The 16541-nt window shown below is 40.8% G+C and overlaps 2 protein-coding genes across 2 annotated transcripts in view; one reads left to right on the top strand and one right to left on the bottom strand.

Moving 5' to 3' along the window:
• Nucleotides 1-2534: 2534 nt before the first annotated feature.
• On the top strand, nt 2535-3284 carry LOC146457824 (uncharacterized). The gene has a single exon (XM_085091557.1). It carries the CDS (start codon nt 2535-2537, stop codon nt 3282-3284), a length of 750 nt encoding a protein of 249 aa, XP_084947683.1.
• Nucleotides 3285-16039: 12755 nt separating this feature from the next.
• Nucleotides 16040-16541, bottom strand: part of LOC146457823 (uncharacterized) — a 1735-nt gene continuing 1233 nt past the window's right edge. The window contains exon 1 of the mRNA XM_085091556.1: nt 16040-16541. This exon is cut by the window's right edge and continues 1233 nt beyond it. Within this exon, the coding sequence (XP_084947682.1) occupies nt 16533-16541 (9 nt within the window). The 3' untranslated portion in view covers nt 16040-16532.

Raw genomic sequence — 16541 nt, 5'->3', positions numbered from 1 at the left:
AAACCAGCAGCTACCGACCCTGGTTGACTTGTGCAACTGGTTGAAAGGGCAGGCAGAGATCTATGATGATTGCTATACAAGGATATCAAGCCCTAAGTTCCCATTTCAGCCCTTTAAGAACAAATTTCGGTCAGGTATTCCCAGTGGAGGAACTGAAAGGCAGAGCACTTTCTCTGGTAATTATTCATCTCATCAGAAGCCTACAAAATTGTGCCTTTTGGGAGACGGACAGCAACATAACTTGTCTGATTGTTCCAAATTCAAAGCTATGAGTGTTGAGGAACGTCTCAGTGAAGTTCAGAAACATAAGTTGTGTTTTCGTTGCCTTCAATCTGAGCATTGGCTCAACAACTGTCCTAATAGGAAGCAGTGTGGTGTCAATGGATGTACGCGACCTCACAATGCATTATTGCACTCTATAAGGAGCGTCACTCCCTTGGGAAGCAGTGATTCCATAGCAGCAACCTCATCCAATGAACATTCTAGCGCATCTCATAGAAACAGAGACTCAGTTTTGTTACAAGTGGTACCTGTAACACTTTATGGTCCAAAGGGATACTTCAACACGTATGCAATGTTAGACACTGGAAGCACATGCAGTTTGCTGTTGGCAGATGTTGCCCATAACCTTGGTTTGGATGGTCCGTTAGAAAGCGTGTTGTTAAATGGAATTCAGAAAACATCAGAACTGTTGACAAGCCGTGTAAGTTTACAAGTCAGTCCATTGAACAACCTTGGTAATCGATTTGATGTGAATGGAGTCCTGGTAGTTGATCGCCTGAATGTACCTGAAAGAAAGGTGGAACTCAAGGAGTTACAGGAGAAATAGCCACACCTGTTGGACTTAGAGTTGACTGAAGTTGCTGGAACACAGGTCACTCTACTTCTAGGCAGTGATGTCCCAGAGCTTATTGTGCCACTGGAAACCCGAAGTGGGCCGAAAGGGTCACCAGTTGGAATTCGTACTGAACTTGGGTGGGCTATTACTGGCCGCCTACCTGGTTATATTCAAGACAGTGAGTCAGTTTGTAAAGTTCATGTGGTGACTGCGGATGAAGAGCTCCATGAAACAGTGAAATCTTGGTGGCGGACTGAGAACTTTGGTTGCCGCTATGACTATGATACCCAACATTCAGTTGAGGATGCAAATGTCATGAAGTTTCTGAATGAGAAAACCCGAAAGGTGGATGGTCGATATGAGGTTCCGTTGATTTGGAAAGATCAGAACATCAGACTCCCTGACAACCGCATTGTGGCAGTCCATTGTCTTAATGTTCTGGAAAGGAGACTCCAACGAGATCCTGAGTTAGCAGGTGCCTATGAGAAAACCATCAGCTCAGACATAGAGAAATGGTACATCAAGAAGCTGACTAAGGAAGAAGCAAATGCACTCGTGAAGCACAAATGGTACCTGCCTCATCACCCTGTTCTAAATCCCAGCAAACCTGGAAAGGTTAGACGAGTATGTGATGCTGCTGCTAAGTTTCAAGGCTCATCACTAAACAGTCATCTTTTGAGTGGTCCAGACTTAATGAACAATCTTGTGGGAATTTTCATGCGATTTCGAGAGGATCGGATTGCAATTTCTGGAGACATCGAAGCGATGTTTAATCAAGTGTCCGTCCCGCCAGAGGATCAAATTGCCCTTCGTTTTTTGTGGCGTCAATCACCTGGATCTGAAGCAGAAGTCTATCAATACCAGCGTCACATCTTTGGAGCCAAGTGTGCACCAACTTGTTCTAACTATGCGCTTCTTAGAAGTGCAGAAGAAAATAAACTACAGTTTCCAACTGCTGCGCTTGCAGTAAAGCGAAACTTCTACATGGATGACTTCTTCAAGTCCGTGGAATCGAGCAGCAAAGCTCTGGAGCTGCAACAGCAACTGGTTGCAATGCTGAAGCTTGCAAGATTTAACTTGATCAAATGGATCTCAAATGAGAAGGAAGTGATCGAGCGTATACCAGTATCAGAGAGAGCTCCCTCTGTAAAGGTGGTTGAAGAAGAAATTGTCATGCCTGTGGAACGTGCTCTTGGTGTCATTTGGGACACTAATTCTGACTGTTTTGTCTACAAGGTGGTTAAAAGGGACTTGGCAGACACGCGACGCAAAATTCTGAGTCATGTTGGAGGTCGGATTGAGAGAGCCAATATACCATATTCTGGCCGCCACCCTTTGGTGTTGTCACCTGAGCATGAGCTGAGCCGTCTTATGGTCATAAACTGCCGTGAGAAGCTTAAACATGAAGGCGTTGGACATGTCCGAAACGAATTAAGACAACAGTACTGGATTCTGCGCTGCCGTGCAACAGTACGAAAGATTCTATATCAGTGTTCTTATTGCAGAAGGCGAAGAGCAAAACCAGAAGCACCATTGATGGCTGGCCTTCTCGAAAGTTGGAGTAGATTTCTTTGGTCCACTAAAAGTGAAGCATCTCAGGAAGGAAGAAAAGAGATATGGTTGCCTCTTTACTTGTCTTGTGACAAGAGATGTGCATTTGGAAGTTGCGCACTCTTTGTCTACTGACTCTTTCATCATGTGTCTTCGACGGTTTATAGCAAGACGAGGTAAACCAACTGTCATCTACTCTGACAATGGAACAAACTTCGTGGGAGCCAACCGCGAGTTAAAAGAATGCCTTTGTGAGTGGAATCAAGATCGAATCGCAAATACACTGAGTCAAGAAGGAATTCAGTGGGTATTTAATCCACCCGCCGCACCCCATATGGGGGGAATATGGGAGCGTTTGGTGAGGTCTTCTAAGAAAGCCCTTGATGCTGTCCTGCGGAATCAAGTCCTCACGGATGAAGTATTAGTGACCGCCATTACTGAAGTTGAGTGGCTAGTCAACAGTTGTCCTTTGACTGAAGTGAGCTCTGAGGTGGACGATCTTGAAGCGTTGACTCCGAATCATTTTATTATTGGTAGAGCATCTCCCAATCTGCCACCTGGTATTTTTGCTGATAAAGAGATATTGTCTCAGAAGCGTTGGTGTCAGGCACAAGTTATCACCACCCACGTCTGGAATCGTTGGTTGCGAGAGTACCTGCCTGGTTTAGCTGTTCGCAAGAAGTGGCTTCAACCTATGGCGAATGTTAAGATTGGTGATTTGGTGCTTGTGGTAGACTATGGAACCCCGAGAGGCTCCTGGCCTCTTGGCAGAATTGTGAGAGTTTTCCCTGGCCATGACAATGTCGTGAGATCAGCTGAAGTGAAGACCAAGTTTGGTTTGATGAAGCGTCCTGTTGTGAAACTAGCCCTCCTAGAAGAGTGTTCGCCCATTTAACTCAGCCGAACACGGGGGGAGGATGTTACCGCCATAAAATCATCAGACTTTATTTTGATTGTTTACATCTTAATGACATTTTGTGTAATCGGACATGACGTTGTTTTTTTGTTTTTTGTACCCGGATGAGAGCACATGGCATAGTTTTTGGAGAAATGTACTACGGATTGTAAGTTTTTTACAGCTGGTGTAAAAATGCTTGTAGTCATTAAAAAGTCATCAAAATGTTACCCGAGGTAAGAGATTTGGATTTGGGGGCCGTGAGAACAATGGGTATGGTGGACAGGGCCTTATGATGTTTGAAAGACTTTCGGAAAGGCTTCAACAATACAAGAAAGACAACCCTGAAGCTACTACTTGTTACCAGATGTATGAAGGTGATGATACGCCTCTTATAATTGCTATTGTAACGCCTCTCATGAACCGTGTACACAAGGAAGTGCAGCAGTCTGGTGAGATGGTTTTTGTCGATGCTACTTCTAATACAGAAGAGCACAATCTTAAAGTGTTTTTAATGTGCACAAACAATGTATCTGGAGCACTTCCACTTGGCATCTTGATCACCAGTGATGAGCAGGAGCGTACACTTAAACATGGCTTTGAATTGCTTCGGTCCTGTTTACCAGAGTATGCATTCAATGGTCGTGGTCGGGAACAAGGCCCCCAAGTCATCCTAACAGACAACTGTAAAGAGGAAAGAAATGCTCTGAAGTCTGTTTGGCCAACATCTGTTTTACTTCTTTGCATCTTCCACATGCCTCACCAACTTTGGAGATGGCTTCACGAGAGCAAGAACAGTATCAGCCAAGCAGGTAGACCCTATTTTCTCAGGCTTTTCGAGAGGTCCTTATATGCCGAGACAAAACAAGATTTTGAGAACTGCTTCAGTGAACTTTTCAATGATGGCCGTTGCAAGAAATACCCAAATCTAGTCAGCTATTTGCAAAATCTATACAATGACAAAGAATCGTTTGCTCTATGCCTTAGAACTGAACTGCCTGTTAGAGGGAACCACACCAACAATTTTGCCGAGGCTCAGTTTTTGGTTCTTAAGGATGTAATTCTGCAGCGCACCAAAGAGTACAATGTTGTTGGGCTTCTAGACAAGCCGACTATTAATCTAGAAGATCACTACAAGAATAAGCTCCTTAGTATTGCTGATGGGAGTTTTGATGGCGTGTACAGACATCGATTCTTTGGGAAAGGGAAAGACGGAAGCACAGGGTTTAAAGTCCCAGATAAAAAAGATCTTAATGCCTACATCTCAACTGTAGAGAACTTTGGCAATAATGTATTCAAAGTTGGAAGCTCTTCAGATAGCAGTCACAGGTCAGTGGTGTTTTTTCTTCACCATCACAATAGCATAACGCTCTGGTGGTACAAGAGGGCATGTGTGGGTGGGCATTATTTTCCTATCTTTCCCCCATTGTCTGATTCAAATTATCTTGATAGGGGGGGGGGGAGGGGGCAGTGTTTCTAGATTCCTCCCCTTTGGAGCAAAAATACATAAAACATGGGGACATAACATGCATAACATATGAGATAATTCCTGCAGTTCATCCATATGCTGCATTTCAAGGATGTTGATTTAGCATAAGGAAGACCAAAACATGAGTATTATATTGTCCAGGGGGTGGGGTACCTTTAGTAATTTCCCGTCTTGGCAGGGTTATTGAGTTTTTTTATAGCAGAGTAAGAGCAAGCCCTTATTCTGCGGTAAGGAATATTTCCATTAATATCTTAGTGGATCAACCAGTTGAAGGTCTAGAATGTATCTATTACAGATTGAAAAACAAAAATTCCAGTTGTATTGAGATATTTATGAAGTGTTTCATTGGTTCTTTGTCAGTTATACAGTGGACATGACTCTTGGGATATGTAGCTGCACGGTTGGTGAAGACGGGAGCCCATGCAAACACCAGTATGTCCTGTGAGTGGCAAATCTAGCAGACTGCATAAACTTCATTCCAGTCAGTAATCCACATGAGAGGCAGAAATTGGCCTGGCTAGCAATAGGAAACACACTTCCTGTTGCTTGTTATAAGCCATTACGCTCTAGTGATGCTGGACAAACATCACAAACTCATGATTCTAATGGTTTTGTAACAGAGGCATCCACCAGTATGGAAACAGCACAACAAGGGCCAAACTGCTGCACTGCTGAACCAATACAGAGCAATGATGATGATGAGGATGATTCCATTGCAAATGCTGAACAATTGTTGAGAAACTCTTGTGAACAAATAATTCAAAAGCTCCAAAGCTCAAGAGACCTTAATTTGGCTAAAGGTGTAATCAGGTTCGCAAAAAGGATAACATCCTTAACCGCTGCTAGATCTATGCATTCTAATTTGGCAAGCGCTCTTTTTACTTTTGGGTCCAGTGAGGTGAAAAAAACTGGAAATGGAAAAAAGATCCGAGTCCAGCCCAACAGAAAACGAAAGTGTGGTAGTGGAAGCCGTCAGGTTGTATCAAAAGGGCGACCAGTACAACTTCAAGAACCCACCTCCAAGAGGAAGCGCAGTCATGACTTGGCTAAAGCAGTACAAACAAACAGTAAAAGTAGTAAGAAGTCTGGGTCCCATACTATGAAATCCGAGACAAAGCACATGCAAAGGAAAAAAATAGGAAAACAGAGAAATCTTAGTGAATAAACAATGGAATGTTCGCATAATGTTTAACATAGAGGGAAATTCACTTAAGGCAAATTGCCTAGATTAAAAACCTCTCTCCTTGGATCTGCCCCTGAACAACAAGGTTATTAAAAAGATTGAGCTTTTGACATTGTAAATAAGTTTTAATTCATTTTTCCTGTTAAAGTCTAACACAACATTTGTAATGATTTAAAATTTGGTTTGAACAGTAGCATGATGTACATGTGCTGCAATGACCACAATTAATTTCAAAAATCGATAATCATAATGATAATAATAATAATTTAAAAACAAAAACAATTATGTATTATAGATTGATCCAATAGTCCTTTCAAATAATCTCCAATTAAAATCACTAAATGCAGGATAGGTTAACTAAACATGTGACTTTTGGTGTCTTATCAGATTTCGTTTCTCAGCAAAAGTCTTTTGACAATGATCACACTTGTAGCTGTCTTTATGTTTCTTGTCTTTATGCCTTTTTAGCTTTTGCTCATGGTTAAACGATTCATTGCATTCCTCGCAAATGCACTCATGACAACCTTTCTGGTGGTATTTAAAGTCCTTCTCCCTTGTGAACTGGGTGCACAGGTTGGACATTCTTTTTATCTCTGCTATTCCCATATCATATCCCATTTGTACAGAGAGGATTCAAGTAATAATGGCGGGTAGAAGTAGCTACTTTGTAGGAACCATCGGTTTTGTTCCAGTAACTGTAAGCCTCAAATCGTCTGAAGCCCAAAGTTTGGTCCTGTTCAGCGTTATAGCCAGGTATACTCGTGGCTAGGGGCAGCGCATTTTCTAATTTCACCAGTGATTTCCTTGAGGACTAGAGGGGCAGTTGGAGGAGGGACGCTGGGCTTTGGTGCTTTCCTGATCACAATGGTCGTATCATTTACTGCTTCGGATTTTAACTGCTGCTTAACGTGTTCAGCATTTCTGATCTGTGAGGGAGGAGTATCCACTGAAGCCTTGCGTTTTCTGGAAGGTGGTGCTTTGGATACCACGTTCTTTGGGGCGGTTGAGGTAGCAACTCTAGTGAGGTTTCTTCCAGAATACTGTGATACCATCTTCTCAAAGCAATTTGTGCGGATTGCCACTGCCACTGAGTGCTGGCACATGTTGTTTCGTGTGTAATGTGTGCAAGGGCAAGAGACCTTGCCACTCTTCAGGCATGAAACTCTGTGAGGAAGCTGATGATGATGTTGATGTTGATGTTGATGTTTTTTTCCTTGCAAATTAACTAAATCCCATTCAATTTTACATTGATTTTACATTGATTTTTTGCAATTATTTCCTGTGAATAACTAGAGCTTTGATTGAGCGATCAATGATTCCTATAACAGGCATTATGATTGGCTTACGTATGACACATGAGCCAATGAGCGGCGTTGTTGCATTTGAGAATACACGTCCCTGAATTGTCTGCCATATTTGTTCATTAATATTTCATTTGCACGTTTATTTATGGAAAACAAAAAAAACAAGGAACGGTTTCGATTCATTTTTTTTTGTAAAGCGAGATAGCCAAAATTGCAGTTAAATGATGAACCTGACAAAGTCAAAGAAACAGGAACACCAGTAGAACCCGAGAAACTGACGCAAATAGGGTTTCAGCAATGGTGGCAAACAAAAACATATGCATGGCTCAAGTATGACAAGGCTAAAGATGCCAAGATAATGCCAAGATAATGGCAAGACAAATTCGTTCACGGCTGAAATTTAAATTTACGAACGAGTATGCTTGAAAGGCATGTTGTTCATCTTTTTTCGAGCTTGGACACTCACCCAGCAAAATTTAACTGCTTAAATTTTTTTGTATTCATTTTATTCAAATATTCACATTCTACAGCAATTGCAATGTATATAAAGTAAAGTATGAGTAAAGTTAATTTCAGTTACGATGAGATGGTGGTCAAAGATATCGTTATTAAGCTATCGTCCATCTATGTACATTCGGATTCCATGACAACCCATTCTATGTCTCAAATGACCCACTTTTTTGTCTTTATGGGCCCTTGGACCCCAAGATGCAAAATCCTGGTGAAAACACTGATGATTTCCATTAAAAGTTATGATCCTACTCCTTGGTTGGCGAGGGTGTCGTTAATCCAAGAAAGGACAAAAACAGTAATAGTTTAATACTATTTACAAGACATGGAAAGACCAGGGGAAAAGCTGTATGTGCCATACTGTGATACACGACAGGAACAGGATTTTGTTTCTTGGGACTCAATATTGTGTCTAGCAACTGGTGAATGGAGGGGACACACTTGGAAGATAAGTCTAAAAGCTGTATACTTTGTCCTCTGTGGCGGTATACAAGTATACAAACACTGTTACAGCAAGGAGCTGCAGTTAATGTGAAAGATAATATTACAACCTCAGATTCACAAAATAGAAAGCAATAATTATTTTATTAAAAGATGCTATAAGTGTAGTTTTGCTAGGCCTCTATCTTCCCATGCATACACACAATAATAATTCAACTTTCAGTAAGGTTGTTGTTGTGAGTTTTGTATATTAAATTTTACTAGAAGACTGCCTAAGGGCAGGGCCGTAGCCAGCATGAGGCTGTTTGCATTTGATTGGCATAAGAGAGGCATTTTAAAACTTTTAACGGAGCTTGCACAGGTTTGCCTCTAGAACATCCATACTGTCTACCATTGAGGTGATGTTGTCTCTCAGACCAGAATAGGTTTCTACTACAGTATGTTGGCCAGTTTCCAGCCACTCTAGTTTGTAATCGCCCTAACTTTTTGTTTCGTCATTTCTCATGACGGTCGATGCCATCGTAAAGGTCGATGCCAAGAAGGAACTGATATTTCCGACTCTCTCCAACGACATGCGTGACAATCAGAGCAATGTGTGACTAGCTTTCCTACAAACCATCGCGATTTTTATCAAATCAAAATGGCGGACAAACCCGACAATTTTCTCAAAGATCTAATATCTTCAGCTATAAAAGAAGTCGCATCGAAAATTAAATCTTTTGAATCGACCGAAATTACAAAGGAGAGTTTTCTGGCTTCGCTGCCAGATGATTCATTTTACTACCTGAAGGCAATTTCAGGAAATGGAGAAATTCAAAGGGCACTTTTTGACCGAAGATATAACGAAAGAAAATCTGGAGCAGTGGATATCCGACAAAGAAGGCACCAACAAGCGGCTATGTGTTGCAAAACTACTATAGATGCCAACACAACACTCGCAACTGGAGTCCAAGTAAAGATCCACAGCAGAAATTGTCCTTGAACCAATCTGCCAGAGTAAAGAACACCAATGCCCCTTTCAGATGATAGTCAAAATAGACAGCGAGGGATGTTGTTCTGTGGACATAGAGTGGGAACACAATCATTCACTTGAAACTCTGGAGGCCTCTAATTTCCGTGACCTTTCTTCTGAGTGCGCAGAAAGGGTTTTGAAGTTGTTTGAAAGTGGGCATACACCAGCAACCACAAGGCAACAGTACTTGAAAGAACTCAAAGAATCATGTCAGGATGAATTGGAATTACACAGGAAAAAGGCCAATCGGGCAGTTATGCCGAGAAAAAAGGGACTTAAGTTACCTCTACAAGCAATTTGGTAAGGATAGGTGTGGTGGACAGGGCGTTATGATGTTTGAAAGACTTTCCGAAAGGCTTCAACAATACAAGAAAGACAACCCTGAAGCTACTACTTGTTACCAGAAGTGGTATGAAGGTGATGATACGCCTCTTATAATTGCTATTGTAACGCCTCTCATGAACCGTGTACACAAGGAAGTGCAGCAGTCTGGTGAGATGGTTTTTGTCGATGCTACTTCTAATACAGAAGAGCACAATCTTAAAGTGTTTTTAATGTGCACAAACAATGTATCTGGAGCACTTCCACTTGGCATCTTGATCACCAGTGATGAGCAGGAGCGTACACTTAAACATGGCTTTGAAATGCTTCCGTCCTGTTTACCAGAGTATGCATTCAATGGTCGTGGTCGGGAACAAGGCCCCCCAAGTCATCCTAACAGACAACTGTAAAGAGGAAAGAAATGCTCTGAAGTCTGTTTGGCCAACATCTGTTTTACTTCTTTGCATCTTCCACATGCCTCAACAACTTTGGAGATGGCTTCACGAGAGCAAGAACAGTATCAGCCAAGCAGGTAGACCCTATTTTCTCAGCCTTTTCAAGAGGTCCTTCTATGCCGAGACAAAACAAGATTTTGAGAACTGCTTCAGTGAACTTTTCAATGATGGCCGTTGCAAGAAATACCCAAATCTAGTCAGCTATTTGCAAAATCTATACAATGACAAAGAATCGTTTGCTCTATGCCTTAGAACTGAACTGCCTGTTAGAGGGAACCACACCAACAATTTTGCCGAGGCTCAGTTTTTGGTTCTTAAGGATGTAATTCTGCAGCGCACCAAAGAGTACAATGTTGTTGGGCTTCTAGACAAGCTGACTATTAATCTAGAAGATCACTACAAGAATAAGCTCCTTAGTATTGCTGATGGGAGTTTTGTTGGCGTGTACAGACATCAATAGTTTGGGAAAGGGAAAGACGGAAGCACAGGGTTTAAAGTCCCAGATAAAAAAATTCTTAATGCCTACATCTCAACTGTAGAGAACTTTGGCAATAATGTATTCAAAGTTGGAAGCTCTTCAGATAGCAGTCACAGGTCAGTAGTGTTTTTTCTCCGCCGTCACAATAGCATAACGCTCTGGTGGTACAAGAGGGCATGTGTGGGTGGGCATTATTTTCCTATCTTTCCCCCATTGTCTGATTCAAATTATCTTGATAGGGGGGGGGGGGAAGGGGGCAGTGTTTCTAGGTTCCTCCCCTTTGGAGAAAAATACATAAAACATGGGGACATAACATGCATAACATATGAGATAATTCCTGCAGTTCATCCATATGCTGCATTTCAAGGATGTTGCTTTAGCATGAGGAAGAGCAAAACATGAGTAATATATTGTCCAGGGGGTGGGGTACCTTTAGTAATTTCCCGTCTTGGTAGGGTTATTGAGTTTTTTTATAGCAGAGTAAGAGCAAGCCCTTATTCTGCTGTTAGGAATATTTCCATTAATATCTTAGTGGATCAACCAGTTGAAGATCTAGAATGTATCTATTACAGATTGAAAAACAAAAATTCCAGTTGTATTGAGATATTTATGAAGTGTTTCATTGGTTCTTTGTCAGTTATACAGTGGACATGACTCTTGGGATATGTAGCTGCACGGTTGGTAAAGACGGGAGCCCATGCAAACACCAGTATGTCCTGTGAGTGGCAAATCTAGCAGACTGCATAAACTTCATTCCAGTCAGTAATCCACATGAGAGGCAGAAATTGGCCTGGCTAGCAATAGGAAAGACACTTCCTGTTCCTTGTTATAAGCCATTACGCTCTAGTGATGCTGGACAAACATCACAAACTCATGATTCTAATGGTTTTGTAACAGAGGCATCCACTAGTATGGAAACAGCACAAGGGCCAAACTGCTGCACTGCTGAACCAATATAGAGCAATGATGATGAGGATGATTCCATTGCAAATGCTGAACAATTGTTGAGAAACTCTTGTGAACAAATAATTCAAAAGCTCCAAAGCTCAAGAGACCTTAATTTGGCTAAAGGTGTAATCAGGTTCGCAAAAAGGATAACATCCTTAACCGCTGCTAGATCTATGCATTCTAATTTGGCAAGCGCTCTTTTTACTTTTGGGTCCAGTGAGGTGAAAAAAACTGGAAATGGAAAAAAAATCCGAGTCCAGCCCAACAGAAAACAAAAGTGTGGTAGTGGAAGCCGTCAGGTTGTATCAAAAGGGCGACCAGTACAACTTCAAGAACCCACCTCCAAGAGGAAGTGCAGTCATGACTTGGCTAAAGCAGTACAAACAAACACTAAAAGTAGTAAGAAGTCTGGGTCCCATACTATGAAATCCGAGACAAAGCACATGCAAAGGAAAAAAATAGGAAAACAGAGAAATCTTAGTGAATAAACAATGGAATGTTCGCATAATGTTTAACATAGAGGGAAATTCACTTAAGGCAAATTGCCTAGATTAAAAACCTCTCTCCTTGGATCTGCCCCTGAACAACAAGGTTATTAAACAGATTGAGCTTTTGACATTGTAAATAAGTTTTAATTCATTTTTCCTGTTAAAGTCTAACACAACATTTGTAATGATTTAAAATTTGGTTTGAACAGTAGCATGATGTACATGTGCTGCAATGACCACAATTAATTTCAAAAATCGATAATCATAATGATAATAATAATAATTTAAAAACAAAAACAATTATGTATTATAGATTGATCCAATAGTCCTTTCAAATAATCTCCAATTAAAATCACTAAATGCAGGATAGGTTAACTAAACATGTGACTTTTGGTGTCTTATCAGATTTCGTTTCTCAGCAAAAGTCTTTTGACAATGATCACACTTGTAGCTGTCTTTATGTTTCTTGTCTTTATGCCTTTTTAGCTTTTGCTCATGGTTAAACGATTCATTGCATTCCTCGCAAATGCACTCATGACAACCTTTCTGGTGGTATTTAAAGTCCTTCTCCCTTGTGAACTGGGTGCACAGGTTGGACATTCTTTTTATCTCTGCTATTCCCATATCATATCCCATTTGTACAGAGAGGATTCAAGTAATAATGGCGGGTAGAAGTAGCTACTTTGTAGGAACCATCGGTTTTGTTCCAGTAACTGTAAGCCTCAAATCGTCTGAAGCCCAAAGTTTGGTCCTGTTCAGCGTTATAGCCAGGTATACTCGTGGCTAGGGGCAGCGCATTTTCTAATTTCACCAGTGATTTCCTTGAGGACTAGAGGGGCAGTTGGAGGAGGGACGCTGGGCTTTGGTGCTTTCCTGATCACAATGGTCGTATCATTTACTGCTTCGGATTTTAACTGCTGCTTAACGTGTTCAGCATTTCTGATCTGTGAGGGAGGAGTATCCACTGAAGCCTTGCGTTTTCTGGAAGGTGGTGCTTTGGATACCACGTTCTTTGGGGCGGTTGAGGTAGCAACTCTAGTGAGGTTTCTTCCAGAATACTGTGATACCATCTTCTCAAAGCAATTTGTGCGGATTGCCACTGCCACTGAGTGCTGGCACATGTTGTTTCGTGTGTAATGTGTGCAAGGGCAAGAGACCTTGCCACTCTTCAGGCATGAAACTCTGTGAGGAAGCTGATGATGATCTTGATGTTGATGTTTTTTTCCTTGCAAATTAACTAAATCCCATTCAATTTTACATTGATGATTTTTTGCAATTATTTCCTGTGAATAACTGGAGCTTTGATTGAGCGATCAATGATTCCTATAACAGGCATTATGATTGGCTTACGTATGACACATGGGCCAATGAGCGGCGTTGTTGCATTTGAGAATACACGTGCCTGAATTGTCTGCCATATTTGTTCATTAATATTTCATTTGCACGTTTATTTATGGAAAACAGAAAAAAACAAGGAACGGTTTGGATTCATTTTTTTTTTGTAAAGCGAGATAGCCGAAATTGCAGTTAAATGATGAACCTGATAAAGTCAAAGAAACAGGAACACCAGTAGAACCCGAGAAACTGACGCAAATAGGGTTTCAGCAATGGTGGCAAACAAAATACGTATGCATGGCTCAAGTATGACAAGGCTAAAGATGCCAAGATAATGGCAAGACAAATTCGTTCACGGCTGAAATTTAAATTTCTGAACGAGTATGCTCGAAAGGCAAGTTGTTCATCTTTTTTCGAGCTTGGACACTCACCCAGCAAAATTTAACTGCTTAAATTTTTTTGTATTCATTTTATTCAAATATTCACATTCTACAGCAATTGCAATGTATATAAAGTAGAGTATGAGTAAAGTTAATTTCAGTTACGATGAGACGGTGGTCAAAGATACCGTCATTAAGCTGTCGTCCATCTATGTACATTCGGATTCCATGACAACCCATTCTATGTCTCAAATGACCCACTTTTTTGTCTTTATGGGCCCTTGGACCCCAAGATGCAAAATCCTGGTGAAAACACTGATGATTTCCATTAAAAGTGATGATCCTACTCCTTGGTTGGCGAGGGTGTCGTTAATCCAAGAAAGGACAAAAACAGTGATAGTTTAATACTATTTACAAGACATGGAAAGACCAGGGGAAAAGCTGTATGTGCCATACTGTGATACACGACAGGAACAGGATTTTGTTTCTTGGGACTCAATATTGTGTCTAGCAACTGGTGAATGGAGGGGACACGCTTGGAAGATAAGTCTAAAAGCTGTATACTTTGTCCTCTGTGGCGGTATACAAGTATACAAACACTGTTACAGCAAGGAGCTGCAGTTAATGTGAAAGATAATATTACAACCTCAGATTCACAAAATAGAAAGCAATAATTATTTTATTAAAAGATGCTATAAGTGTAATTTTGCTAGGCCTCTATCTTCCCATGCATACACACAATAATAATTCAACTTTCAGTAAGGTTGTTGTTGTAAGTTTTGTATATTAAATTTTACTAGAAGACTGCCTAAGGGCAGGGCCGTAGCCAGCATGAGGCTGTTTGCATTTGATTGGCATAAGAGAGGCATTTTAAAACTTTTAACGGAGCTTGCACAGGTTTGCCTCTAGAACATCCATACTGTCTACCATTGAGGTGATGTTGTCTCTCAGACCAGAATAGGTTTCTACTACAGTATGTTGGCCAGTTTCCAGCCACTCTAGTTTGTAATCGCCCTAACTTCTTGTTTATGCACGGAAACTTTCTCATTTTTCTACAAGAGACAGTTCATTTACTTTCCTTTAAAATGTACGGAGATCGGCTGCCTACCTCAAGTGCTAAAGAAATTATGACATTTTTTGCAAAACTAGTAAGTTGCCCAGTTTCCGGCCAGTGAATCCAGTTTCCGGCCATCAATAGAAAGCAGAAATTTTATTCAATCCGCTTGACTGAACGAACTTCCAAAGCAATCTTGATGTGGCTTAGCGACTGTACTTTATGGGATTAGAGCAAAATGGTTACTTTGGGGTGTATGGTAAGGCATAGATAGCTACTAACTGGGTAGGGTATAACCTTGACAAAGCACGCGCGATATTCTCTGGGAAGAGGCACGAGCAATTAATTTTCTATTATTATTTCTCATTTAAAACTTTATCATGTTAGAGACATGTTAAAAAATTTATGCAAAGTTTATTTTCAGATCGCATTTCTCCTCCATAAGCTCCACTGCTGCTCTCACTATGTCCAGAATGTATTGTTCACTGCGATCTTTAACTCGAATTTGATACGCGCTTGGGATGACAGCTCCTCCTCCTGGAAGATGCTGCCGCCTGGGGGGAAGCTCTTGCAGGGATGTCCAGTTTGTTCACTGAAATATTATATATATTTCTTAGTACACATTATGGAAAACCAGAAATAATTGAAATTTACATAAAATAAGTTGTTTTGAAAATTAACATACCATTCAATGCATTCCACGTCGGCCATGCTCAAAGGATCCCAGAAACAAAAAGACAGCCCTTGTGGTACCCGTCCAATTGGTAGACCAGCAATGGTACGAACTCTTTCGCCACGATTTTCGTCGGTTGTCTTGTTCCATAAATTGGTCAAGTTTGACAACCATATTAAGCATGCGTTGGGGTCATGTTTAATTCCATACTCTTTGGTTACTGGTAGTAGCACACACTGTGGAGGTCGTATCTGAAATTTGTGGTAGCCCTTTATCACAGCGTTGTTAACGATTATATTTCTCATTACAATGACAGATCTGAAAACAAAAAATTAACTATGATTACGTAAACTGTTATAATAGCCTACTTTCAAAAAGAGTGAGAACCTGGGGCGAGGGTGGATGCACGCTCAGGTATGGCATCTTTTGGGGCAAATGCGTATTTGCTCTTATCTTCGTGCCCTCTCAACGCCCCATAACCGAACGCGCGCCGACTCTCATGCAAGGTTTCCACTCTTTTTGAAAACGTGCTATTGTTAATTCGCTATCCATTTCAAGTCACTGTTAATTACTTGTTTTTGAGAAGTCATACAAAATATTCAATGCATTGACATTTCAAAATAAAATTTAAACACGAACAAAATAAATATATATAGACCTGCAAAACGCTTTAAAAACATTTTAATACAACCGTGACTAGGCTATAAACTATCAGAAGGTGGACAGTCAGGCAGTGTTCCAACTTAGCTCTCTGTTTCAACGTTTCATTCACAATTGTAAAGAACACCATCAGAAGGTCGACAACGATGCAGTGTTCCAACTTAGCTCTCAATTTCAACAATTCATTCACAATCGTAGTGAACGGCCTGTAAAGCTCTTCTACGACTGTCATTTTGAAAACGTTTTAAAAGATTAACAACGTTTAACTGGCTGGACTCCAAACGTATATTTACACACTGGTGCTAATTTCCCCAATACTATGGGTAACATACATGTATTGATCATGCTCTGAAACTCCACTATTAGCTTAACAAGAACATGCATGGCAGAAGAATTCTTCATTACTATAAATACTCGAAATATCAACTCCGAGAGGAAGACAGTTTATGTGCATCCAAGAGTTACAACCGTCGCAAAGGAGCCAAGGGTTGTTTTGGCCATCAGTGAGAAGATACTCCTAGAGGCA

Source organism: Pavona decussata, unplaced genomic scaffold (assembly GCF_977016875.1).
Source record: "Pavona decussata unplaced genomic scaffold, jaPavDecu1.1 SCAFFOLD_237, whole genome shotgun sequence".
NCBI classification, from domain to species: domain Eukaryota; kingdom Metazoa; phylum Cnidaria; class Anthozoa; order Scleractinia; family Agariciidae; genus Pavona; species Pavona decussata.
This window is presented reverse-complemented; position numbering and strand designations above follow the sequence as displayed.

Coding starts and splice junctions, on each gene's coding strand:
- LOC146457824 (XM_085091557.1), top strand. CDS start 2,535: ATGTGTCTTCGACGGTTTATAGCAAGACGAGGTAAACCAACTGTCATC.